Below are 27,545 nucleotides of genomic sequence, written 5' to 3'. Positions count from 1 at the left end.
GTAAAATAAATAAACGCGAATTTTTTTTTATTTAGATTGAGAAGTGGTGAGGGTCATGGGCTGAATGAAAGGAGATTACAGAGGAATCTAGTGGCCGGCAGCACTTTGCAGCTACCAGGGGGTGGTTAGAAAAAGAAATGGGAAAACATTTCAGAGAATATCTAGACAGGGAGAAGTGAAGAAGCAGCAGATAGGGAGCATTGAAGACATGCACTGTCTTTCGATACTGAATACCAATGAAAGGTCCCTTCAGGAATGCGGGAGGAGGATATACCTCATCCAGTCAGTACACCGACACAGACATGCTCTTCAGTGGGAGTAGAGGAAGAATAGACAGCAGAGCCGTCGGGAACACACAACTGAGACAGACAAATAAGCCACCCAGACCAAAGGCAGGAGTTGAGCAAAACCCACTCTGAGTATGTGTTATGTATTGAAAACAATAGGCTTGTCTACACACAGATCAAGATGTCTGTAACTGGGACATAAAAAGCGTCATTTGTTATCTATAGAGGCCAAAGGCCTGTATTTTACTTGTGGCATGCTAGGGCAGTTTATTGATTCAGGATTGTGCAGCCTTGCTGATGTGCCAGCATGTACTTGCATGACCAGTGATTCACCCTGTTTGCATTCCTGCTTCTCTTCAGAACTCTCTCCATCCCAGAGCTCATCCTGCTCCCTCCCAGTCCAGAAAGATGCAGCACCTGTGCAGAAACCCAGCAGCTTCCTCTTCCGATCCGCGTCGCGAAACAGCACAAAGTCCAGCTCAGGTAGGTACCACAATATTTGAGCAGTGCCTTATTCAGAGATCTCAGGCTGCTATGCTAAGGTCCCATAGCAGGCATTCTTCAGTCTCTTGGCCGCATCGCATAGGTGTCTGTCCTAAGTTTGGTCATCATAGAACCCTGTGTAAGCCAGTCTTGGTGTCCAACAGTCTCCTATTCCTGTGCTGGCAGCCTCACTCAGTTAGTTCCACCAGAGACCCTCCTTTCTGAGCTGCAGCATCTCCTCCCATGCCATGACTGGCCCATTCACAGGTCAGATAAGGTGCCTCAGTGTTTGGCCTACTAGGATGTACACTCTGCTCTGATGTTCCTCAGTGCTGGCCTTCTCCACTGCTGTTTCTGTATTTCACCTCCTGTGTAGCTTGGGAGTCTGTGATTCCCACTGCTGACCGAGGATAGATGTTCTGCCTTTGCTTTCCCTTTCTGTGTTTCCGGCTTGTCAGAGAGTTCTCCGAGGCCAGACCGGCTTTGTTTGATGTGCCTTGTGTTGCTGCAGTGCCCTTTGATATCCATTGTCATACATACAAACATGCTTTTTGATTTTCGTGCAGGTCATAACCCTGTTCAGGGCCCACCTGAAACAACCCATACGGAGCCCAAAAGTCCAGTGCGGTTACGGAACACACGGAACATCCTGGATGAGAAAGCATTAGTATGCCAGCTGCGCAAGGTACAGTATCCAAGGAAGGTGTCTGACATTATATACAGAGCTCCCCCTGAAAGAATCAGGCCATGGAGGTGAGGGTGGAGTCTCCTGAGCAGGGATTCCCTGAGCTGCTGCTGTGTTCAGGACTCCACTCTGTTGAGAGCTTCTGAGAACCCGACAGCAGCAGAGCTTCTGATCGGAAAGGGTCGGTTTGAAGCTTCCCTGAAGCACGTGTGCCGAGCCTATGAGTAGCAGCCAAGGGCATCTGAGCTAGAGGAGGCAGCAGAGAGGTTCTGGGAAACAGGAGTCCACCTAGAGCTTCTGAGAGCAAAGAGGCCGCTGAGGGCCGCTAGGAAGTGAGTTGTAATGAGAACTTCTGGAGGTAGATGGGAACCAGGAAGGTAGGTTATTGAGGGCTTCACAGAAGAGCGAAGGCAGACTAAGAGCTGCTGAAAGCGCAGAAAGGAACATGTGATGCTCACAAGAAGCAGGGAGGGCAACAAAAGACCTTGTGAGAAATAGGTAAGGAGATCACCTCTGAAGAAAAGTAGAATAAATGATGACTGTGGGCTGAAAGAAGCAATGAACCTGTGAACTCTAGGAGGCCTCCATGCGGAGTACAGCAGAGTCCTTCAAAAACCGCCTAAGACCTTTAGTCAGAGGCAGAAATGAGAGAAGCTTAGCAAGAAGCCAAGTGGTATGAAGCCGAGAAGGTGAGGCATTAACCAGCTGGGGAAAAGCTGAGAGCTTCTGCTACCTGTAAAGCAACAGTGTGGCCATTGTGCACTTAGTGAGGGAGAGCTGTGTGATGCAGGTGACCAGTGAATACCCTTGCGCTGCAGGTGTGGAAGCAGAGGTTGTCTTGGGCTGATAGAAGATGACAAAAAGAGGTTTAAAGCGTTCTTTCCATGTCTCACTCCTTCTGCTACCTTGACACACAGAAAGCAGTGAACGCTCGCCCGAAGCCGGCGGTGCGGCAGCTGCCACCATGTTGGGAACAGTGACAGAAGGGCACCTGCTGGGTACAGTCTGAGCCTCTCATGACTTCACCAATGGTTTCCTTTCCAGAATATCGAATCCCGATTAAATATTACTTTGGCGGATGAGTTCGGAGAGGCTCTTTCCAACGGTGCCATCCTCTGCCAGCTGATTAACCACTTGTGTCCTCGAGCAGTGTCGTTCATTCATGTGCCTTCACCAGCAGTGGTAAGTGGCATGTCTCATGGACTTCTTTCTTTTTAAACTTTGTGCTCAGCATAGTTACCAATTTGGTTTTAAATATGAAGAGTGGACCTTTGATAACTTTAGGTTCTTTTAAAGCAGTCACTCACTGTTGGCTTATTGGTAAACAAACGTCTCTTGGGTGTTTGACCTGCCTAAGACATTGATCTGGACATAATGCAGAGACCAACTGACTAGAAATAAAAAATGCAGATAGCTTGAAGCAGAGTATGTCTGAAAGATTGGTGGGCTATAAGTGGCGTCACGCTTGTCAACAAGTTTATATAAAAAGTGTGTTCCAAGAGCCATTATCTCTTGAGAGAATATGCTGAAAGGGAATATTGGCTCCTTTGAAGAGAGCTTAATTACATGGAAAGCAGGGAGCCTTAAGATTTCAGTCCAACTCTGAGGAGGCGTTAGGTTCCTACAGGGAAAGGGAAAAAGGTAACTTTGTTAAGGAAAAGCGATATTCTGTGAGGAAAAGGATGTCAAATGAGAGACTTGGTCTCTAAGGGAAAGATGGTCTTTTGGGGAGACTTAAAGCGTAAGGGCATCATAAGACCTTAAAGCGAGACGTGCATGCTGACGAGAAAACAAGCTGTTGTGGGGCCTCAAGTCATGCGATAAATATGACCTGCCTTTTTCCTAACCTATGTGAGCAAACACGCACGCACTCACTCACTCGCACAGGATGAAGGCCTTATTGATGGATATCTTCATGGTGTGGAGAGCACAGCTTACCTTACACAGCGGCACTCTTCCTCCTGACCTGCGTGTCCTCTCTGTCCCTCCAGCCAAAGCTGAATATCATCAAGAGCAGGAAGAATGTGGAGAATTTCCTGGAAGCTTGCCGCAAGATTGGTGTCCCTGAGGTGAGGCATTGCGTTTCCTTCTCTGCGCCCTCTCTAGGGTCTTTCTTTGCCAGAGTCCCTTCTTTGGTGCCTATTTGTTGATCCCATTTCTTGGAGTGAAAGGCTACTTGAGATGAATACATTGCTGGTGGATGGTGCTTGGTTGTCAGGACCCCTAAAATAACTTGACAGTGTCTTGCGCGATTCACACATGGAGAGGGGCGGGAGGCCAGTCCGTGCTTTAAAAAAAATCTTTGATAGGATACAAATGTGAAAGTTTCAGGTAATGCCAATAAATGTTCTATCCTGTGGATCATGTTAGCTTTGAAAGTTAAGTTCAGTTTCTGATCCAGGTCACTCATTGGATCGCCAGACGAATACCCTTTTTGAATCATGATCTGAAATGAGAGATGATTCAGACTTAGAATTCACTCTCCAGAAGAAGCATTATAGGAGGGTCAGGCCGATTTGATCTTTTTTGGTAGAGACTATATTTTAAGAATAGTATTCCCCGGACGCTTAGGATCTACACAGATAACCATTGAGTTGGGTAACAATAAACATCTGTTATTCAGAGCCAACATGCCTCTGCGTGAACGTGCGCTTTACAAATAGATGCTATAACCACCTGAATTCCTCAGTCTCTCGAAGAGCCCTTTTTTACAGTGATATCTGCTTGAAGCCATCGTCTCAGGGAGAGCCCCTTTGAACTCCTAGGTCTCTCCAAAGAGATGCTCTGTTCACTTTCTGTGTCTCTTGAGGGATATTCCTTGACGATCACTTCTCTCCTGGGAGACTCTCTTTAATTCCTGGCTCTCTAGAGGAACACCACTTGGGCACATGGTTCTCTCAAGCGAAACCCTCTTGAATTCTTGTCACTCTTCAGGGATACCCCCTTGAAGCTGTGGGTAGGCTCTTGGAATGATGGTCTTTATCAGAGATCCGTAAAAGTAATAGTTTTGTAGCATTTCGGTCTTTCATAGATTCACATGTTTGAATCATTCCCCATTTTGGAGCTGGGAGTCCCACTGTAACATTTCCGTGAAGAGGGCACTCGACCTCAAAGCAAGGAATAGCCCGGCGCTGCTCTGTCGCACCAAAGCCGGCGGCCCCCGACAGTTTACTGTTCGCTCATTCTACAAGGGCAATAGTGACCGTTGCGACTCTATATGCCTGGTTTCCCCTATCAAATATCTGTGGATCGGCAACATGGAAGCCGGCACACATTTACAAAACATTATTGCCAGGTCGGAAATGTTGCCGCAGAGTCCGCCATCAGCTAGGCAGTTTTACATCATCTTTTCCAGTAAGGTACGTTTCTCTCACATTTGATATTGGTATGTAGCTATAATCCATTTGATAAAGCCAAAGTGTGTTATACTTTAATTTATGTAGATTATGTGCGAGACACTGATTGCTATTCTGATTGAAGCATCTGAATCTATGAACAATCCAATAATGCAGAAGACATAAGTTACTTCCCTGTAACTGCAGGTCTCAAACAATGTTATCTTTTGTAAATGTACATACAACTCTTCCTTCTCTCTGATCAGAGGCGTTTACTGTTTTTATCCTTTGATATGACTGCTATAGAAACCAGAGCTATGGAAGCCTATGAGGGGAGTGGAGGGGTAGAGTCTTAGAGTCATGGTTTTTAGTGAGACCCCTTAGAAGTTGCTGGTCCCTCCAAAGTGGAATGAGCTTTGTCTTCCGGGTATTTCAGTCTCTCTCCTTTCTCTTGATCCAGCCCCCATTTGTCTAGCGTGGATGCCGCACTACATTCTAATGCAGTGTCTTAAATATTCCAGTCTCAACGAGGTGACTGGTTCCACTTGTAAATCTTCCTGTCTGATATTGTTTGATTCTGTTTCTGTCTTCAGCTTCAATATTCAAAGGTAGTTGGCAGTGGTGTTACCAGTTTGTTCCTAACTCCCCTGAACAGACTAATGTATACTTCTCTAATCGAGTTGAATATTGCCTTTTCGTTGCATTCTTCACTCTCTGAAGTTCGAAGGACACTCTCTCTAAGACTTTCCATCCTGCGGTCTCTCTCCCAGGTCTGCCCTTGCTGGTCACACTTGTAGTTGTATTTGTATCCTATATTTATAGAGCGCACTGTAACCAGAGTGGTATCCTGGCGTTAACAATTGCTACAGTCATAATAAGAGGCAGAGGAAAAGAATAATAATGGGGGGGGGGGGGGAATATTCATCATCAGATCAATAAAGTTTTGTGAAATAGTCCGGTCTTGAGAGCTTCCCTAAATTCAGGCAAGCCGGACTGAGATCTTAGTTGAGGCGGAAGCTTGCTCCAAGCCTGAGCGACTTTGATAGAAAAGGCCTGGTCCCCCTTGCTGCATCCTATTAAATCTATATTCTTGAACAAGATCAGCTGTAGCTGAATGTAGCGATCTTCTTGGTGTGTATTTCCGCAGTCTGGTCTCGAGCGGCTTTGAGTACAATACAAAACGATTTGAAAAGAATCCTTTGTTCGACGGGTGACCAATGAAGGTTTCTAAGAGCACCGGAGGCAGAGGAGTTCTGCGATCTATCACCAGTCAATTTGTCTGTAGCAACCAGGAATCTGTGCTATCTCTTGATCAGAGAGTTGGGGGCTCCTAAAAGAAGAGCATTAAGGTAATCCAGTCTCCTAACCACTACACACCTGGCTATTGGAGATTAAGCTTGAGTAGGTAGCATTGAGAAGATATGCAAAGTAGACCCCTGCCACTCCATCAACATGCTTGTCAAGAGAGAGGGGCTCATTCAGAGTGACTGCACGGTTCCAGACCTTCTCTGAGATGCTAAGAGGAGTCTCCATAGGGAGAGGCCAAACGTTTGAGGGCCCAGGCACTTACTAGGAGAGCAGCAAAGAAGCTCTGTTTTACCTCCATTTATTTCAGCGAGTTTACAGCCATCCACATTTAGGTGTCTGTTATGCAGGCCTGAAAATTACTGATAGTTTTAGATTGATTGTTATTAAGTGATAAAATCAGCTGAGTAGCGTCTGCATTATTAATTTCAGTGATCTTATAAGTTTTAATAAGCGAGATCAGTGGCTTGATGTAAACATTAAACAAAAGTGGACTGAGTGAAGATCCCTGTGGGACTCCATGTGAGATCGTTCTGAAACTAGAACATAAATGAGGCAGAGCCACGACCTGACAGCGGTCTAGTAAATATGATTTTAACCATTTTGACACGGACCCAGCAACGCCTACAGAGGCTAATCAGGGGAGCTGGTTCACTATGTCGAAGGCTGCGGACAGATCGAGAAGAACGAGCACCACCGACTGACCCTCATCGACCTTCCTGCAAATTTCATCCGTGGCGCAGAGTAGAGCGGTCTCGGTGCCGTGGCCTGAATCCAAATTGCTCATTCTCTTAACAATGAATAATCCTCGATTATGAGACATGATTTTACTAACGTGTCGTTCCAGAATCAGTATAGGAAATGGGAGGAGCGAAATTGGTCTATAGTTGGCTACGTTTGTGAGGTCAGCGGAAGCTTTTTTTTAACATTAGCTTGACTATGGCCTTTTTCCGGCATGCAGGCACCGCACCTGATTCAAGGGACTGGCTACAGAATTGTAACAATGGGGGCGATAATTCGTCTTCCCATTTTTTTTTCCATCGATTAGGAGGAAGAGGGCCAAACGGGGATCCTGCCCTAATGGACCTAAACAGAGTAAGAAAGACTTACAAAGACTTTACAACAAGGTTGTCCAGCCCCGCTTTGGCGATATCAAAAGATTGTGGTTTGTTATTCCAGAGGCTGAGAGATTCAGTAATAGCCTGTTAGAGGAAAGAATACACCAAATGGCTGTGTTATAATTAGGAAAAGGGATCTCTAACTCGTGAGAGTTGTTGATGTCTTTTAAGATCATCACGATTTTGTCCTCAAAAAAGACCGATAAGTCATCAGGTAACTTCTGTGAAGGTGTTCTGTCCTGCAGCAGACAAGACTGATTTGAAAGATCCGGCAGAATATCAAAAGTCTTTTGATGTGATTTGAAGCAGCTGAGATTAGATGCAGTTGAGATTAGAAGCAGCTGAGATTAGATGCAGCAGTAGTCCGCTTTTGTGTTCCTGACCACATTTTTGTAGTTATTTAAAGAAGTCTTTAAGCAATGTTTGTCTTCGTCCAACTAGTGCCTCTGCCATTCTCTCTCTCGAGTTGCCTGCAGACTAATTTTGTCTCTTTTAAGGTCTCATTGTACCAAGGGGCATATAAGCGTGAACAAGGTTTTTTGATTTTGGGAGGAATGTGTTCATCGAGGACTGATATCATTTTGCTCTCAAAGATTTTGTAATTTACATCGATGGAGTTTGAAGAGCAAACAATCAAAGACAGGCCCTAAATGTGAGCTATGTGGTTTATGCCAAGCTCTTCGTCCTGATCATTGTGGTGCTCTTGTGGCGATCCACCCCACCCGTAATAAGGTAATAAGTGCATGATCTGCCCCACTGATACCAGGACGGGGTCGTGTGGCGCTGTCCCCCGGCGCGCAGAGGTGCTGCTGCTAAAAAAATTCCGGCTCCAGTCTGACGCCTGGGGATAATTCTAAGTTAAGGAATCTGCGGCTAGACAACGTCTCTACCAGATACATCGTTACCGAAGGGTAACGATGGGGCCTGCGCCTGCTGGTCAAGACCAATGATTTCACAAGACCTCTTTGGATCCTTATTGGCTGAATCACAGATTACGTCAGAGCGGCCACTGGCTGCTCTCCATGGCTGTCTGCTGGGTGGGCTGGTGTGCTTAGAGTTTGTGTTTCAGAGGTGACGAGCAGAGATACTTTTGTGTAAAGCACAGAATAGGTCTTGGACACAAACGTGTCCCGTAGGTTCTCAAATTGTTTCTTTTGAATGGCTGTGACCAGCGCCCCTGACCCAGGGCTTGACAGCTGGTTGTTTGTGGTGTTTGAGGTATATTGTTCTCTTCTCACCTGTGTAAACCTGTGAAATCACTTTTCAGCGTGAAATAGAAGCCAGCCCCCTGGTGCAGTCTAGTGATAGTGAGTGCAGCATACTGCGTCCAGCGCCAGACCCTTCTCTTCCATTCTTTGTCCCTGGCGGGAGAGAGCTAGCAATAAACCCTGTCCTGCACAAACTATACAAATGCGCTCAGGTTTCTTTGAGGGGAAATTCGTTTTCAAGAATATGAAGCTTTAATAAAGCGCTGGCTTAAAGGGACAATTGTTTTTTAAGACAATGGATATTTGATTACAAACCTTAAAGCTCCTGCATGGGAGCTGCTATGTTGCAGAGCGAGGCTGATGTACCTTAGCTCTACCTAGGTTGTAAGAAGTGGAGAGCTTTGTTTACATGTATACTGAACCCTTCCGGAGCTTGAAACAAACAAACCAGGGGCTCAGCGAGGTGTAGCACCAGATAGTTGTGCATTGTTTTAAAGGGTGGCGTTAGTGTAGCCCACGTTAGATGGGAAGTATGGGTTCTGAAGGTGGAACCCCTTGCCCTTGTAGCTGGTTTGTGCCTTGTTTAGATAGCCAGCTCCCCTAGTGATCCTCGGTTCAGCCGCTGAAGCTCTGGACGTACTTGCAGCTGGAGCCACACCTTAGTATTTGCTAAAAGTGTGTGTTTGCATCAATGGGTGGATGATGAGTCTGAGAAGGGGTTACTAGTGTCTGGTATTGATACAGTGGTTCCTGCACTCCTAGCCCGGTGGGTCGCCTCGGTTCTGGACTACCTGGTTGTCTGCTTTACTTGGCAGTGCTGTATTCCATACTACTCAGCACCATAATGGCGATGGCTTGTGTCCTTTTGAATGAGATTCAGTAAAAGTTGTCTCCTCTTTGTTTCGTCGACAGCTGCTTCTCAATCCTGGCATAGCTGTGATGACAAGCAGCGGGGCAGTGGGGAGTGCAGATAGTTCCAGGAGTCTCTGTTATGTCCACAGTCTGGATGCAGCCTGAGCTGAAAGCACAACAATGTGTTCATGGCTGCCTCTAGCGGTGCGACACTGGGAGTAGCGTACCTGGAGATGCCATAGAGACTGAAGAAAGCCGAGCTCCTAACCAGGTCCCGGCCTCCTGCTGAATTTGTTTTTGCCACATAATCAAAGTCTCCTGGTCTAGTTCTTTATTAACTAATCCTTTCGCAGAGAAGCCACCACATGCGTGTTCCCAAAGTCCTGAGGTTCACGGGCTCGGGGGATTAGGCATATAGTACAATTATGTCCGTTCTATTGGAGAATGTAGGGGCATGGGTGTGTGTTGCCTCTGAGCTTAAATCATGACTGAGATCTGGGTTTCATAGAAGCTGTGATTGGCTGGCGGCCATATTCCTATAGCAAAGTAACAAAGCAAGGCTCAACCATGCCTGCAGCTTTTTCCGAAAATGGCAGCAGGAGCTTCCTATTCCCTTTTCTACGTTGGCCCCACACCTGATTCTTCATCAGACGTGATGGCCTCACCGTGTCTTTCTTCTCTAGCCGCCTCCTTGCTGCTTCCCGAATAATATTGAATCTGGTTTACAAATTAGTAACCTCCAGCACTTGCTGTCCATGAGTGTGGGAATCCGTGTCCGTCCCTCGCCTCAGTCGTCTTCTGCTCTCTGGGTGAGCTCTGATTTCCAAGGTATCTGCAATACCTGCCAGAAGGGATCCTCATTATTCCTATTGTGGTCATTTAAATCTTCTCTCGCTCAAAAAATATCACTTGGTTCAGAGATACAAGACACCTTTCTTCTAGAAGTTTTCTAATGCTGACAAGACGAATGGTACCCATCAGGAAAAAGTCCTTTTCAGCTGTCTTAGGACACCGATCTGCCCACACTGACTATTGTGTTTACCCTCAGTTGGATACTTTGACAACAAATTCTTCTTTCGGCAAAACAAGCCGTCAGTGAGCATGCCACATGCTTCACAGGAGAACTGTCCCAACATTTTCAGTTTTGTAAACAGTCAGCTTGTCTCCCTCCATTCGTCTCTTCTTGTGGTTGGGAACAAGAGCAGACAAAACGTATTTAACACTATTTTGATATACTCCATGAACACACAGGGAGGGGCATTCCCGATGATTATGAGAAGTGGTGACAGTTTGCCTTTGGGATCCTCCCACTTTAGATGCGCATTTGCTTCCCCCCACTATTGAGCCGGTGAGAACCTCCACATTTGTGCCTTAATGTGTGCGAGAATTGAATCGCCACCAGACTGTCATTGGTCTCTCTTCAGTGGCTGCAGTATTCACTAACTTCATAACAGAAGGTGCCATCTCTACATACATCCACAGTACACAAAATAGCACTCATCACCATCACAGTTGACATTCGCATGATCCTGACAGGGTAGACACAGCAGCCCTCTTTCTACTGGATCTCTCTGCAGCATTTGACACGGTCTCACACCCCATCCTCATCAGGCACCCATGGGCAACCATTCTCTGCTAAATCTGCTCCTTCTTAACCCCTTGCATGCCCGCCCCTTTCCCCGCCCAGTGCCGCGCCTTCCATTAGCGGGCGGAGTTCATGACGAGCTGGACTCGTCATGGGCACAGCGCCACCGCAGCCCATGACGAGTCCAGCTCGTCATGGGCACTGAAGGGGTTAAAGGACGGAACGCAAGCTGTTAACCTAGCACCTTACTCCTCGGAAGCCCGAAAACTCCTCTGTGGTGTCCCTGAAGGTCCATCGCTCAGCCCTACCCTCCTCAATTCATACATGACCCTTCTGGCCAATGCCATTCGTGCGCACATCATCTACATCCTTTCCTGCACAGACAACATGCAACGCATACTCTCCCTCTCGGATAACATCCTCAACCCAAGAAACAAGTTCACCGCCTGCATGACCAAAGTCACTAACTGGGTGAAAGCCAGCTGTCTCAAGCTCAACACCGACAAGAAAGAAGTAGTGATATTCAGCAAGAACACCTAACCATGGGACTCCAACTGTTGGCCAGCCAAACTCTGTTCCACCCCACATCAGGAACCTCAGAATAAATATTGACGGCAAACTGGGCATGACAGCTCAAGTCAACGCCATTACTGCATTCTGCTTCCACACCCTGAAGATCCTGAGGAAGAACTTTAAATAGCCCCCAATCAATCAGAAAAACAGCCACTTGCACCCTAGTCACCAGAAATCGGACTATGGGAACACCCTTAACCTGGGATCACCAAACAATACATTAGAAGAATGCAAAGCATCCAGAACTCAGCATTCAAACACATCCTCAAATACCCATACGAAACGCATCACACCACACCGAAGGGAGGTCGGCTGGCTCCAATGCACGATTTCACAAACTTTAAACTTGTCCCACACACATTCAAGGCACTACACAACATAGCCCCCACTTACCTGAACAGTTACATCTCCTTGTGCCAACCACTCGGACCCCTCTGCTCAGCATGACTCCTACTTGCACACATCCTATGCATACACAGGTCCAGATCAGGAGGCCTCCCACTCCACATCAGAGCGGCCTCCTCTCTTCTTGAATTCCAAAAGAAGCTGAAGTCCTGGCTTTTCATTTGACCAATCTCCCATAGGCAGGGCTAGGCTCGCACAAACCTGCGCAGCGGCAGGAGACCCTCACGGGTGATGGTGCACTCTACAAATGCGCAAGAGAGGTCCCGCCAGGGGGAAATCCTGGGCATTTTCTCCAGTGCCACAAAGGAGTGCTTTTTTGTGTGCGCTTTGCTACAGTTTTCTTTGGTGTAAGTGCTCAGGAAGGCAAGGTCTTCAATAGCATCTATGAACCATATCAGTGTGGCTTCCAGATACTTTCCCAGTATGCCCTGCACCGTTTTTAGAACTGCTGAGACTTGCTGTTGCAAAGTGAGGACAAGCTGCTCTGACCCCACAAGAACTGTTACCAGGCAGACACCGGACTGCGGAACAATTAAGATACAAAGGTTGCAGCTTCTTTCTTGCCATTCCAAAACTCTGTTTTTTTTGGGGGGGGGGGGCGCTTTGACAGCTTGGGTACAATCCCTTTGCGGAAGTGGCATAAAATAAGGTGACCCTCAGACTAAATAGGGTTTTTGGTGATTTTGACCTCCTTACTCGTAAATATGTGTCACATACCTTGTAAATCCATGTAGGATCCTAGTGTTTCTCATATTTAACATTGCTGCCTGATCTCAAACCCCAGAGCCGGCATTTTAAAACTGAGAACGGGTTGAAATCCGAAATGATAGAGAAAGTTTTATGTGTGAAAAAGTATCTTCCAATTACATGTGAACATGTCTGTTGAACACATACTGCCAGATTAACCAGATTTAAACATCTTGGTAGCTTGGAATTCAAACAGCTACCCTACAAATGGAAATCTTTGTGAATTAATTTGGCGTTGGTTTTAGTGTGGGCTGTTTTGTAAGTAATGTAACTGTGAAGTGAGGTTTATTTGTAAAGTTATGTTGTTATGTTAATTGCATTTGATATAGCGTTCGAATCACCAATAGGCATCTTGGCGCTGGGAGACAGTAACGGACAGCATTTCGCAGTGGAGGTCGCTATAGGAAGAGGGAGGCTTTCAGTAATTTCCTAAATTGACAATCGTGTGAACAGATAAGAGTATGCACTGGGAGCCTACTCCAGCAGACAGGAGCCTACTCCAGCAGACAGGAGCCTACTCCAGCAGACAGGAGCCTACTCCAGCAGACCGGAGCCTACTCCAGCAGACCGGAGCCTACTCCAGCAGACCGGAGCCTACTCCAGCAGACAGGAGCCTACTCCAGCAGACAGGAGCCTACTCCAGCAGACCGGAGCCTACTCCAGCAGACCGGAGCCTACTCCAGCAGACAGGAGCCTACTCCAGCAGACAGGAGCCTACTCCAGCAGACAGGAGCCTACTCCAGCAGACCGGAGCCTACTCCAGCAGACAGGAGCCTACTCCAGCAGACAGGAGCCTACTCCAGCAGACAGGAGCCTACTCCAGCAGACAGGAGCCTACTCCAGCAGACAGGAGCCTACTCCAGCAGACAGGAGCCTACTCCAGCAGACAGGAGCCTCCAGCAGACAGGAGCCTACTCCAGCAGACAGGAGCCTACTCCAGCAGACAGGAGCCTACTCCAGCAGACAGGAGCCTACTCCAGCACTCCAGCAGACAGGAGCCTACTCCAGCAGACAGGAGCCTACTCCAGCAGACAGGAGCCTACTCCAGCAGACAGGAGCCTACTCCAGCAGACAGGAGCCTACTCCAGCAGACAGGAGCCTACTCCAGCAGACAGGAGCCTACTCCAGCAGACAGGAGCCTACTCCAGCAGACAGGAGCCTACTCCAGCAGACAGGAGCCTACTCCAGCAGACAGGAGCCTACTCCAGCAGACAGGAGCCTACTCCAGCAGACAGGAGCCTACTCCAGCAGACAGGAGCCTACTCCAGCAGACAGGAGCCTACTCCAGCAGACCGGAGCCTACTCCAGCAGACCGGAGCCTACTCCAGCAGACAGGAGCCTACTCCAGCAGACAGGAGCCTACTCCAGCAGACAGGAGCCAGGTGACAAAAGTATCTCCCCCCCCATCTAACCAAATGGATGCAGGGGATGCACAGCAGGGCTGTATCCTTGGATCTTAGACTTCTGTTGGGGGCATAAGCTTTAACTCTTTGTTTAAGATGCCTCGGGCCATTTCCCTTTGAGGCCTTATATGTGAGACAGCATATCTATAAAAATGCTCCTTTTTTCTACTGGTAGCCAATGCAGAGTTCTCATTGAAGTGGGAGAGAATGTGGCCCAATGGCTAGAGCTTGAAGCTGGGGAACCGAGATCGAGTCTCGGCAGGGACGCTCGACATCCTGTGAATCTGGGCAAACCACTTAATCTCCCCATGCCTAACAAAATTAATGTGTCCGTCTGTAACACAACTGGTGCTCATGAAAAGTGCTCTGATACCTTTGTGTCAAGTTTGCACTATATAAAACTAAAAAATAAATACATTTTTAAAAAATGAAGGGGTCGACGGGGTGCCCTGCGGAAGATTAAGGATAAGTCTGGCTGCCATGGATTTCACCACCTTCAGTTTAGCAACCAGAGTCTCATTAACTGCAGCCAGTAGTGTGTTATTTAGAAGGCTTTTGCCTAAATAAACATCACTTTCAACTGTACAAAAATCATATTGAGCGAGCTCATCTTATTCCATCTCAACGCATTATGTTTACCTCTGTCTAGATACTGCTGCAATACATATAAACAAATCAAAATCTCATTTGTTCTCCAAGCTCCCATGCTTACAATTATGAAAGGACTAGTTACCAATGCTAAGCTAGTCCTTAAATCCATTACAGTAGGATATACATTTGGTTCCTTGTCAGCATGCACATACTTTTCAAGTTCACGCACTCCTGAAAGATGAGGTACATGGCTTTGAAAACAGATTTTAAGGGGCCAATACTTCAGGAGGGAAAAGAGTAAGTTGCAAGCCTCATCTGCTGACCCACATTGCAGTGTGTTTCTTAGTAAAATGCTCTCTTTCAAGTTAAGCCTTCATTTCTTCTGGAGGAACTCGAGATCCAGCTGGCAGCTTTCCTCCCACCACCTCATCCATCCAAGATAGAGGGGCTGTTTCCAAGCTTGACCTTCGGAGGGACCTCTCATACCATCGCTCATCGTCTGATGGGTGTTTGAACCGGCAGACTCTCGGTTGGGGAATTTTGTTCTCAAAAGGGGATAGTAATTAAGAAACTAATAATCTCAAGATGGATTGTTGCCTAAATCGTATTGTTCTCTGGTGCTGTGAACAGAGCAGGTCCAGCAGCATTTCTTGTTATTTCACCGCAGTTCTGCCGTGACGTGTGCCGTGCTGAGAGGACTTCCTCTCTGAGATTCCAGACAGCAACCTGCTTTTATTTATATGTTTTAGTCAAGAAGTCTCAATATTTGAAGTCTAGCTTGATGCTTCTCAGTGGAGTTTTTCAGCATTCTAGTCTAACCAAATTCTGGTTTTGACTACCTTGAGGACGTATTTGAAAGAAGTAACTTTTTGTTATACGTATTTTTTTAGGATAAGGAATCTACAGGACAAAGTATCCGTTACAAGAGGTTGATTAGTCTGGGATGCCCATGCTCCTGTTGGATACTATATGTCCATAGACCTTCCTTGTGTCCCGGTTCTTCTTCCTCTCACCCACATGTGGCTATTATGCTCCCGCGTGCCTTTCTCACTTGGGAATAGCATTACAACTGATGATGTGGTTTGTCCGAGGTGATCACAGATTACAGTGGCACCACAGAGTAGCAGTGATCCTCCAAGTCTCTATGGCACCACCTGGCACCCCTCTCTAGTTGTTTCCTTTTCTTCAGGGTCCAGTCTGACGGAAGGGGCCATTCTATCATTTACAGCACTGTAAGTACTTACTTTCTGCCTATAACACAATGTTCGAGGCATGTGAGCTGTAGATCACATGCTTTGCATACTCCTGCCATAAAGGGTTGGGCCTGGATGTTTGCAAGTTGTTTTTGTTCGAAGAAGTCTTTTCCAGTCACGAGGCATGGTGACTCCTCCATTCGGTGATAGTGCGCAAGGGCATTGACTCCATTGTTTGTTTTTTATTCCGCCGTCGGGTTCAGACATGTATTGCAGTGCTTCGGTTCGACACCGTCCTTTGGTTACCCTCTGTGCACAATCCACTACCCTCAACGGTATGGTTTCTCGATCGCGTTTTCCCATCTCCGCGTATCGTATCGATTCCAAAGTCTTCAGTCAAAGTTCATGGAAGGCCTTTGGGCCTAACCTCATCGGGCCAGCTCGCAGTAGATAGAACGGACTCCATTCCAATTCTGTCTCGGGTACCCCCGCGCCGACTTGCACGAAGTTTGCAACTTGTGTTTGTCACCAGAACACAACGAAGAGAACTGCAAAGCCTGCTGATCGTTTAGATCCAAAATGACGCTCCATGACCATCTGGCTCGAAGTCACGAAATGTATCAACTATGCAGCAGCTCCGCTTCAGATCTTTTTGGAGAGGACTCTGACCAGGAAATCTTCGAAGCACAGGGAGCCGAGGAGGAAGACCTACACATCTCCGTGTCCGAGGAAGACTCTGACATCGAAGAGGACATCACGCAGGGTTAGTGTACCGTGAGTAAAGATGCTCCCCTGCCCCAATTTTCATCCATAAAAAAGGCTCCCGGCCCTCCTCTGCCTTCGGGCCAAGGTCGGCACAGAGAAAAAGTTTTGAACGCCCCACCCTCGGGCCTGGCACTGAAACATATGTCAGAGCCTTCTGGCTTCGGACCGAGTCGACCACTTTGAGGCACTGAACCAAAATCCTCAGCACCGAAATCAAAACCAACATCCTCTGCTCCCAAATCCTCTGCACCAAAATCATCGGCACCGAAAATTCTGGAACCTAAAGACAAGCCAGCTCCTCCTCCATCCAAAGAGCCTCAGTTGGATGTCCCGCCTTTCAAAACGGACCCAAAGCAAAAAGAACTTGTCATTAACCCTAAAACTGCTCACCTTTATGCAAAGCTACCAGCAAAACGCAAGCCAGAACTTGAGGACTCTTACCATATTCCTTTTAAAAGAAAGAATATGGGTACTAATACTTCTCCACCTCCCCTTTCACCTTCTTCCCCAATAGATCCAAATGTGCTTATTAAACCCAAAAATTCACCACAGCCACTATCTCCAGATCACCAGGATGATGGGAATGGAGGTGCACCAGAGGACAATAATCCTGACTCATGGATCGATTATAATACAGATCCTATTACTGACGACGACCCAGATTTATACCCTTCAAAACCTTCTCCACCAGACGAAAACGTAGGGTTTATAGAGCTAGTCAACAGAGCTGGTCAATACCATGGAGTGCAGCTCCTCAAAGGGGCTCTTGAAGAAGACTTTTTATTCTAAACCTTAAGTTCTTCTAAAAAAACAACACATGCACTGCCTATGCTTAAGGGTATGCTTAAACATGCCGATAACATATTTAAAGACCCAGTGTGAGAGAGGATTATCACACCAAGAGTAGACAAAAAATATAAGACCACACCTACAGACCCAATTTACATTAGAGGTCAACTTTCATTAGACTCCTTAGTGGTTTCAAATGCTTGTAAGTGGGCAAATTCACAAACAGGTAATGCCCCTCCTCCTGATAAGGGATCAAAGTTAATAGATGCATCGGGCAAAAGAGCGGCGGCACAGGCAGCCAATCATTGGCGTATAGCTAACACCCCACCCAGGCTCGGTTAGCGAGATATGGCAGAGCTCATTGTGATGAATTGGAGCGCTTGAGCCAGTTCTTGCCAAACGAGCACAAAGCGAAGGCGCATGATTTAATCCAAGAAGGAAACTCATTTCCAACACTTCCACCAGGTGCGCTTTAGATGCAGCTGATACTGCTGCAGGCGCTATGAACACTACCGTCCTGCTTATAACACATGCCTGGCTCAGAGTTTCAGGGTTTAAACCCGAGGTTCAACCCTCTATCTTAAACCTACCCTTTGACAAGGAAAACCTATTTGGACCTGAGGTAGATGCTTCTTTAGAAAAAAAAGAAAAAAGATACAGATGTTGCTAAATCCATGGGAGCTTTACAAACAACATCTAATCGGGGTTCCTTTCGCTGCTCCTTTTACAGGGGAGGCTCAAAGACCATGCAAACAGACAGTTCCTCCTCGCATTTAGAGGTAACAATCAATCACCCTCTTTAAGAGGTTACTTTCGAGGAGGTTTTCGAGGAAACAATAGAAAGGGAAGAGGTAAAAGTAAAACACCACGTACTTCCCCTGCCGCCAATAAACTATGACTTGTCTCCTCTTCCCCTGATCATTCCACGCCTGTCTGGAGACGTCTCTTTCAATTTCTCCCAGTCTGGAATACCATCACTTCAGACAAATGGGTATTACAATTTATCCAATCCGGTTATTGCCTGGAGCTTACCACCAACCCTCCAAACATTCCTCCACTATCACACATACTGTCTCCAGAACATCTACACCTCCTCAAACAAAAGGTTCAGTCTCTTCTGCAAAAAGGAGCTATAGAGCCTGTCCCATTATAATCTCAAGAAACAGGCGTGTACTCCCTTTACTTTCTCATTCCCAAAAAGGACGGCTCTCTCAGTCCTATATTAGACCTGAGAATTAAACCTATACATTCATTGAGATCACTTCCATATGGTTACTCTCCAACAGGTCCTTCCTCCCCTACAGCAAGGCGACTTTGTCTACTCTAGACTTAAAGGACACATACTTCCATATTCCGATGCATCCCGCTCATTGCAAATACCTCAGGTTTGTCGTAGTGGGCAAACACTACCAATTCAATGTGCTTCCGTTCGGAGTCACCACTGCTCCCAGAGTGTTTACAAAATGCCTAGCAGTAGTTGCTGCTCACATGCGAAGACAAAACATCCATGTCTTCCCATACTTCGACAACTGGCTCATCAAACCAGTACATACCAAATGTATCTCCAAGACGCACAAAGCACACTGCACCTGCTGCACAATCAAGGTTTCACAGTCAATCTGTTGAAGTCACATCTACAACCTTCTACACAAACATATTTGGGGGCCACTCTGGACACTCAAAAAGCTCTGGCCTGTCCAAGTGCGCCCAGAATCAGAAATATTCAAGCTCTGGTTTCACAGTTTAAATCCAATCACTCCCTTCAAGCACGAGTATTCATGCAGTTACTCGGAATGATGGCCTCTTGCACCGTTATCGTTCCACATGCAAGACTCCATATGCGTCTTCTTCAGGAATGCTTAGCCCGTCAGTGGAATCAGTCACAGGGTCAATTAAAAGATCCAGTGTTGGTAGACGGCTGCACCCATCGCTCTCTGCAGTGGTGTAACCCACTAAATTTATCCAAAGGGCGGCCATTCATCGACCCGATTCCACAGATTATCCTAACTGCAGATGCATCACTCACAGGTTGGGGAGCTCATCTCCAGACTCTCACTGTTCAAGGGCTGTGGAGTCAGAAGCAAAAACAGTTCCATATCCATCAACTGGAACTGCTAGCAATATTCCTAGCTATCAAAGCATTTCAGACCCACCTTATAGGCAAAGCTGTCCTAGTCCGCACAGACAACATGACAGCAATGTATTATATACAAATAGAGGGGGGACACACTCTCCAACTGTCAGACCTCGCGCAGACCATTTGGAGGTGGGCTATTCAACAAAACATCTATCTCCTAGCAGAACACCTACCAGGTGAAAGCAATCAAATTGCAGACCTGCTCAGCAGACTAAATCAACAGATACACAAGTGGAAACTTAATCCTAGGGTTCTCCTCCCATTCTTCCAAATGTGGTGTTTTGCAGAAATAGATCTGTTTGGGACTAACCCCAACTCAAAATGCCCAAGCTTCACCGCAACGTACCCTCACCCATTATCCAAAGGCAATGCCCTATGGATGAATTGGTCAGGGATATTTTCCTACACTTTTCTGCCTCTTCCACTAGTGGTTCGGAAGCTCAAGCAAACATCCCTCACATTAATCCTAGTTGCTCCCACATGGGCCCGGCAACCATAGTTCACAACCCTGTTAGAGCTTTCAGTAGTTACGCATCAGAAACTACGCCTCACACCCAGTCTCCTCACTCAGAGCCTTGGAGACATAAGGAACCCAAATCCAAAGGAGCTGAACCTTGCGATCTGGCTCCTGAGGTCATAGAGTTTGGTTATCTGAACCTTCCGCCAGACTGTATGCATATCATTAAAGAGGCCAGAAGACCTACTACAAGGGCTTGCTATGCAGCCAAATGGAAACGGTTTGTCATTTACTGCAATACCAACAATATCAACCTGTTGAACGCTTCAGTACAAAATATCATCTGCTTTTTGTTGCACTATCAACACTCAAATCTAGCTTACACATCCATAAGACTATATCTTGCTGCAATTGCTGCATATCTGCAAAACAGACAACATTTGTCCCTTTTCAGAGTGCCTGTGATCAAAGCATTTATGGAAGGACTCAAAAGAATAATTCCTCCAACACTTCCACCTGCACCAGTGTGGAATCTCAAAATTGTCCTTACCAGATGAATGGGTCCACCCTTCGAACCATTACACAAGTGCGAGTTACAATTTCTCACTTGGAAATTGGCTTTCCTCATTGCTATTACATCACTGAGGACAGTAGGTGAGCTTCAGGCATTAACTATTAAAGAACCCTTTTTTTGCTTGCACAAAGACAAAGTGGTTCTTCGTACTAATCCCAAATTCCTACCAAAGGTAATATCTGCCTTTCATAGAAATCAATCTGTTGAGTTGCTATTTTTTTCCCCTCAACCAGATTCTGTTGCAGAAAAAGCTCTACACACATTAGACGTTAAAAGAGCTTCACTATACTACATCGAAAGGACGAAACATTTTCATAAGACAAAGCAACTCTTCGTGGCTTTTGCGCCACCGCACAAAGGCAATGCTGTCTCAAAATCCGGCATTGCAAGGTGGATTGTAAAATGCATTAAAACATGCTATGCAAAAGCTAAAAGAACTTTAACAATACCCCCTAGGGCTCATTCAAACAACAAAATAGGGGGTACTATGGCTTTTTTTTAGGAAGAATTCCCATTGCAGACATCTGCAACGTGGTCTACACCACACACATTCACCAAGCATTATTGTGTAGATGTGTTTGTGAGACAACAAGCTAATGCAGGCCAGGCAGTACTTAGAACACTTTTTCAAACAACTGCAACAGCTACAGGTTTGCCACCGCTTTGGGAGCAAACTGCTGTATAGTCTATGCAAAGTATGTGATCGACAGCTCACATGCCTTGAACGGAAAATGATACTTACCAGTAGACATCTGTTCTTGGCCTGTAGAGCTGTAGATTCACATGCACCCACCTGCCTCCCCAGGTACCTATGCCTGTTGCAGTTAATTACTTAATCATTTACTACATACATTCACATGGACATCTCTAATCTAGCCCACCAACTCCATTATCACGCTCTTATGGGAAACAATCTAACAATGGAGTAGATGCCCATGCTCACTATCACCGAAAGGAGGAGTCACCATGCCTTGTGAGTGGAAAAGACTTCTTCAATCAAAAACAACTTGCTAACATCCGGACCCAACACTAGATGGCAGTAGCATGCAAAGCATGTGAATCTACAGCTCTACATGCCAAGAACTGGATGTCTACTGGTAAGTAACATTTTCCTTCTGTAAAATGTAATTTTTCCTTTCATCACCACTGCTAGTATGGGCACTTGGCTGTACTGATCAGGTGCTGGCACTTTACCGATGTAATTATAGGTGTAATCTATATTCCCTTTTCTTGCACTTCACGGACTTCCCTCTGGTGCTCTGGTGTGTCATGTTGTGTGTCCTTCTGTACGTAAGAAGTTCAGTGGCTCTTGATAACATCTTTCATTTTTGTTTTTCTCTTGTCTTTTGTCTGTTTTGTTGCTGACCTCGTACCCAGGTCGACCTCTGCTTGCCCTCTGACATTCTCCAAGCCAACGCCTGCAGCATACAAAGAACTGTCAATGCCTTACTGCAGATGAAAGATACTGCTCCCGTCGCAGAGCCCGGGGCCCCCTGCACCTTCCATTTTGCTGGCTTTGGCGCCTTCTATGTCCTTGTCATGTTGCTGTGTTATGTGGCCTACTGCAAACTGTCTGTGTTTTAACCTCCTGGAAGCCAAGCAAGGGGGTCCCCTGAAGTTGGTTCTTTCATACACTAGGTCCTCAGACCCAGGGAGGAATCTGCGCAGCCGCATTAGACATGAAGGACCAAACTTTAGACTCCAGAGGTTTTACATTTTGTGCACCTCCAAGGTTTGACCAAGACAAAGGATGCTTGGAGGTTCAAAGAGCGGTTAGGCTTTGAGCGTAGAAATCATTGCAAAATGTGTCGGCTCTCACCTCTGCTTGGTGTTTGTGGAATGGAGTAGGAGGAGAAGCCAGTGTGGTCTGTGTTCTGATCTCCAGTTTTGTCTGCATAAGTAAGCAATGTCACTTTTCTGGGAAAGGAACAAGAGGAGAAAATCCCCCCCCCTCTCCCTCTGTCCCCTTAGTGCTGGAGGACTGTTCTAACTACCAGGGCTGGAGGTAAAGGATGAGTTGGCTTGCCTGATGGGCGAGAGGTGCAGATATTTCTCAGCTTTCAGTAATGGTTTCCGAATACAGCCAAAGCCCTGCAGAGAAGCTCCGCAGTCCTCTGCTGCAAGGGCTTCACGTCCCAGGTTAGGAGGATTTAAGTCCGTACGTCAGCGTGAAATCCAAGGAAGGCCCTCCCACCAGCAGGTGTTGAGTAGAGTGACCTAAGAAGGACGCATTAAATGTACACAATGGGCTAGTTGTTGCTCTCCCCCCTGGGACTGCCCCTCACAGTCCTGGTCTGTGGAAGGTGACCTGCGTTCCTAAATTAAACGTATATTCAGAGTAAGACACTGTGCCCTGCTCCAGTGATGTCACTTCCTGGCAAGCAGCTGAAGGTATGGCTGCCTACATGAATTTAGACAGGGGAGAAACAGAGCTAAAGCTCTCCAAGCTGCTGCCTCGCAGAATAGGTCAGTGTCTCTGTTAAACCTTCACATGGGACACTGGGCTGACCCTTCCTCTTCTTGTAATGCCCGACTATTGTCATGAGTGTGCAGTCATATGATACGAGGAGCCTGAGAAAGGTCTCCACCCAGTTCAGTGCTGAGCCACAAAGGGGACAAAAAACAGGCGACGAAAGGAACCCTTGAGCAGCCCCTCGTAGCCCTCCCTGTTTATTGCACCCTACCCAGGCGATGGGCAGTATTTGGGTGATGCGTGCTTGAGTCCTTAGAGGGTGTTGTGCACTGCTCCTCAACTCAGCTTAGACACTTGATCAAGAAGTCTTGAATCAAGCCTCATAAGAGCTGCATGCTAAGTCGCAGGGTAGCACAGTGATGCCAGACGCCGGCTAGAGTGACGCCAGACGCCGCCTAGGCTAGAGAGACGCCAGGCGCCGCTCAGGCTAAAGTGACGCCAGGCGCCGCCCAGGCTAGAGTGACGCCAGACGCTGACTTGAGCAACGCCAGACGCCGGTCTGGCTACAGTGACACCACATCAGACCTTCTTTGATTAACAAATGAGAAGATGCTGTGTGGGTAGATTAACCCAAAGAAGTGATGAGTGAGATAAAAACAGATTAGATTCAAACAACTAATTAGTTAAAGTTCAAACATGAAAAAACACCAGGTGGTTCTTGCAACGGTACTTCTATGCAATCATTGGCTGAAATACGGCCAGTAAAAACACCCTTTAGGTATCCTTCACCTGTGGTTAGTGCTCAAGAAGAGCAAGTTGGATAGCAAGCATTAAAGTGAACTTGGAGGGGACACAGTGGTGAAGATGTAGGTGAGACACCAAGCCGAAGAATCACGTTGTATGTTCTTTTGTTAGACATTGGATGGAGTTGTGTGGGCAGTCGAAGGGTGTTAGTCCTAGCCTAGCCCAGCACAGTGAGATAATGTGCTAAGTTTGCATCTGTGAGCATTCGGTGTGCTGGTAGACAATGAGTAGTGATGCAGAGGAAGCAGGCAAGGAGTGTGCAGTTTGCCTCAGTACTGCGGTATGGAAGCATTAACCATGCATGCAAGGGAGCCTCCTACATGAAAGTAAATGTTTATGGGGTCAGAGGCATATCCCATCTATGGACCTTCTCTACATAGACGTGTACCAGAAGTGTCATTGAGTTGTGGAGACACACACAATGCTTGACAAGTCAATCTCAAAATATGATGTGTGCTCTGTGTCCACTGATTGTAGCCTTCACCCCTAACACATGAAAGCCACTGGCCAGAGAGGCTGTGCTGGGCTAGCCCTGCATTTGGCAGCTTTAAAGTCCCAGTCAGGGTGTAAGCGCTCTCCTTGCGATCATAGGTTTCCATTGTGGGATCTTGGAATGCACCGGCATCGCTCAGTTGGTTTTCTATGGCATTGACTCAGTGGCTTGGTTGTTACATAGTTAATGTGTGTTGTGGATGTATAACCCTAATAACATCCCTAGTATTTTTTTTTACCATTACACCCTTAATTGGAGACTACCCTACTGTAGATGAATGTACCATTCCAGTACTTCTACCAAAACTCGTTATGTTGGTTCTGCGGATGGAGGCCGATAGCTTGGCTGCTGTGTTTGGAGATGTAGAGTCCAGAGTAGGTGGTGTTGACAATACTGCACTATCTGGCATGTAGTAACGCCGTATGCGGCATGCAGTACCGCACTATGTGGCATGCAGTAACGCAATCCATAGTTTGTGTTAACCATGGGTTGGTCAGTGTCTATAGACAAGCATCAGTCACGCCATCAAAGGCGATTTCTGAAATGATGCTATAAGGCGTGCGCATCATAAACATTGGTGAACACTAAGTTAGTAATTTTAGAAGCCAGAACACAGAGTAGTAACTACTCCACCAGTGAAATATTTATGCAGTTTAAGTAAAGAACATGTATGTAGAGCGGTAGTTGTTCTGGCGTGGGCAGCGACACACTACAACGTTTTCACTACATAAGCAATAATAAACAGCATAGGTTTCATACTTGACTAAGCAATAGCACTCAGGGTGGAACGAAAACTAGCGCTCCAGTGGTTGCAGTAGCGCACACCAATGAACAACAGGACTCTGTACACAACAAAGCCTGCACACTGCAAAACGCAATGTTTGTCAATGTACACCAGCAATAACTGTCATTGCACACCAGAGCGTGAGCGAAGAAGCAATAATTGTCATCGCCATTATGTGTATACATTAAGAAGCAATAACTGTCATTGCACACCAGAGTGTGAGTGTATGCGAAGAAGCAATAACTGTCATTGCACACCAGAGTGTGAGCGTATGCGAAGAAGCAATAACTGTCATCACCATTATGTGTATACATTAAGAAGCAATAACTGTCATTGCACACCAGAGTGTGAGCGTATGCGAAGAAGCAATAACTGTCATCACCATTATGTGTGTACATCAAGAAGCAATAACTGTCACTGCACACCAGAGTGTGCATACATTGAGACGGTCACTGTAAACCAGCATGTGTATACATCAAGAAGCAATAACTGTCACTGCACACCAGAGTGTGCATACATTGAGACGGTCACTGTAAACCAGCATGTGTATACATCAAGAAGCAATAACTGTCACTGCACACCAGTGTGTGAGCATGCGAAGAAGCAATAATTGTCATCGCCATTATGTGTATACATCAAGAAGCAATAACTGTCACTGCACACCAGAGTGTGCATACATTGAGACAGTCACTGTAAACCAGCATGTGTGTACATCAAGAAGCAAGAACTATCATTGCACACCAGAGTGTGAGCATGCGAAGAAGCAATAATTGTCATCGCCATTATGTGTATACATTAAGAAGCAATAACTGTCACTGCACACCAGAGTGAGCGTATGCGAAGAAGCAATAATTGTCATCACCATTATATGTGTACATCAAGAAGCAATAACTGTCATTACACACCAGAGTGTGCATACATCGAGACGGTCACTGTAAACCAGCATGTGTGTACATCAAGAAGCAATAACTGTCATTGCACACCAGAGTGTGCATACATCGAGACGGTCACTGTAAACCAGCATGTGTGTACATCAAGAAGCAATAACTGTCATTGCACACCAGAGTGTGCATACATCGAGACGGTCACTGTAAACCAGCATGTGTGTACATCAAGAAGCAAGAACTGTCATTACACACCAGAGTGTGCATACATCGAGACGGTCACTGTAAACCAGCATGTGTATACATCAGGAAGCAAAAACGGTTCCTATAGACGAGAGTGTGCATTTATCAGGAATCCATATCTGGTACTGTACATCCGAGTGGGCATGCATCCATAATCATCAGCTCTCACTGTGCGGGCACCAGTGCACTATGATGCTTTCACAGAGGAAGAGTCCGCTCCGAGGACTGATAGTGCACGTCTGGAACCACCTGATGATTGGTTTGCATTGATGGGCAGGCAGACCCAAGCCTGTTGGTCTCACGTCTCAAGCAGTGAATCTGTAGTAGATTCTCGTGCTGTGGTGACTCATGAATAATTCACCACATACTGTGGAAGAAGCCAGCACAAGACAAACTATAGTAAATCCTGTCTTTTCTTCTGTGGTGCTTTAGAAGAGTGCAGGTTGAGTTGTGCAGGAACATGGGTGTCCATCCCTATATGCACATATCAATTTCACCCATTCTGAATCTTAAGCCTGGCGTGTAGGCCTTGTTCAGTGATTTTTACATTGCGACTTGCAAGTAAAGAGGGATTTTCATTTGATTCCGGATTCCCGGAACTGACACCCATCTCAGGTTGGAGTTTCTTCTCCTCTGGTCTTGTATAGTGACCGCTGCAAACTTGAACACACCCATGCCTTAAAAATGTCTACGAAAGGAGCAGTTTTGAAAACATCCAGTTTGAATTCTCAATCCTGTAATCTGGTTGAATAATCTCATTTGAGTTGAGCACGCATGCTTACTAGATGTCAACCTTTTCCAGTCGTTGATGGGGGTGTCATCCTTGTTCATGCTAGCTCGTATCAGACTTGCTCTGCTCCAAGGACTTTCAACGAGGGCTGAGCTTCACACAGTGGAGAGCGGAGGACAACCATGAGTGATGGAACTATACAGACCTCACCATGTTACTCACCGAGAGGATTTAGCCAAAGAAATCAGCACATCTTTTAGAGAAGCTTACCCCGCTTCTGTGTCCAGCCTGGCATCTTTTCATTAAAGCTCTTTTACACACAAACCTCAAGCAGGATCCTGCAGGAGAAAGAATGCAGTACTCTGAAGACCTTACCTGCTTCTTCGGGGCAAGCTTTCATCCTTGCGATCCGAGCAATTCAGTGTCCTAATAGAGCAGTCCTGATGTTAGTGCACCTGCTCTCCTGTAGTCCAGGCCGCGAGCAGACCTTTCTGCGCTTGCGCATTTGAGCATGCTATAGAAAAGGTAGCGGGACTGCTTCAGTGTCGTAGACCCATCCTCAGGATCGTGACGGGTGAGACCTTCTAAAAGGATTGATTCCACCATCGCGCCAGAAAGGCCCAGAGACATGCCAGGTTTTCAGACTTCTCACTCACTATGAAATAAGTTCCATTTAAATTAATTGTATGCAGGTTCATTTTT

At 46.4% G+C, this 27,545-nt stretch overlaps 1 protein-coding gene across 2 annotated transcripts in view; it reads left to right on the top strand.

The window, feature by feature from the left end:
* LRCH4 (leucine rich repeats and calponin homology domain containing 4) overlaps positions 1-27,545 on the top strand; it is a 553,531-nt gene that overhangs the window by 486,594 nt on the left and 39,392 nt on the right. The window contains exons 15-19 of one of the 2 annotated variants that reach the window (XM_085638320.1): positions 648-770; positions 1,337-1,455; positions 2,500-2,637; positions 3,447-3,524; positions 21,870-23,610. In XM_085638320.1, the coding sequence (XP_085494446.1) occupies positions 648-770; positions 1,337-1,455; positions 2,500-2,637; positions 3,447-3,524; positions 21,870-22,076 (665 nt within the window). In that variant the 3' untranslated portion in view covers positions 22,077-23,610. Of the gene's footprint in view, positions 1-647; positions 771-1,336; positions 1,456-2,499; positions 2,638-3,446; positions 3,525-21,869; positions 23,611-27,545 lie in introns of those variants that run through there. The other variant, XM_085638321.1, reaches the window with a different exon arrangement.

Source organism: Triturus cristatus, chromosome 12 (assembly GCF_964204655.1).
Source record: "Triturus cristatus chromosome 12, aTriCri1.1, whole genome shotgun sequence".
Lineage (NCBI taxonomy): Eukaryota > Metazoa > Chordata > Amphibia > Caudata > Salamandridae > Triturus > Triturus cristatus.
Note: the sequence above shows the minus strand (reverse complement) of the source record. Positions and strands in the feature narration are given on the sequence as shown.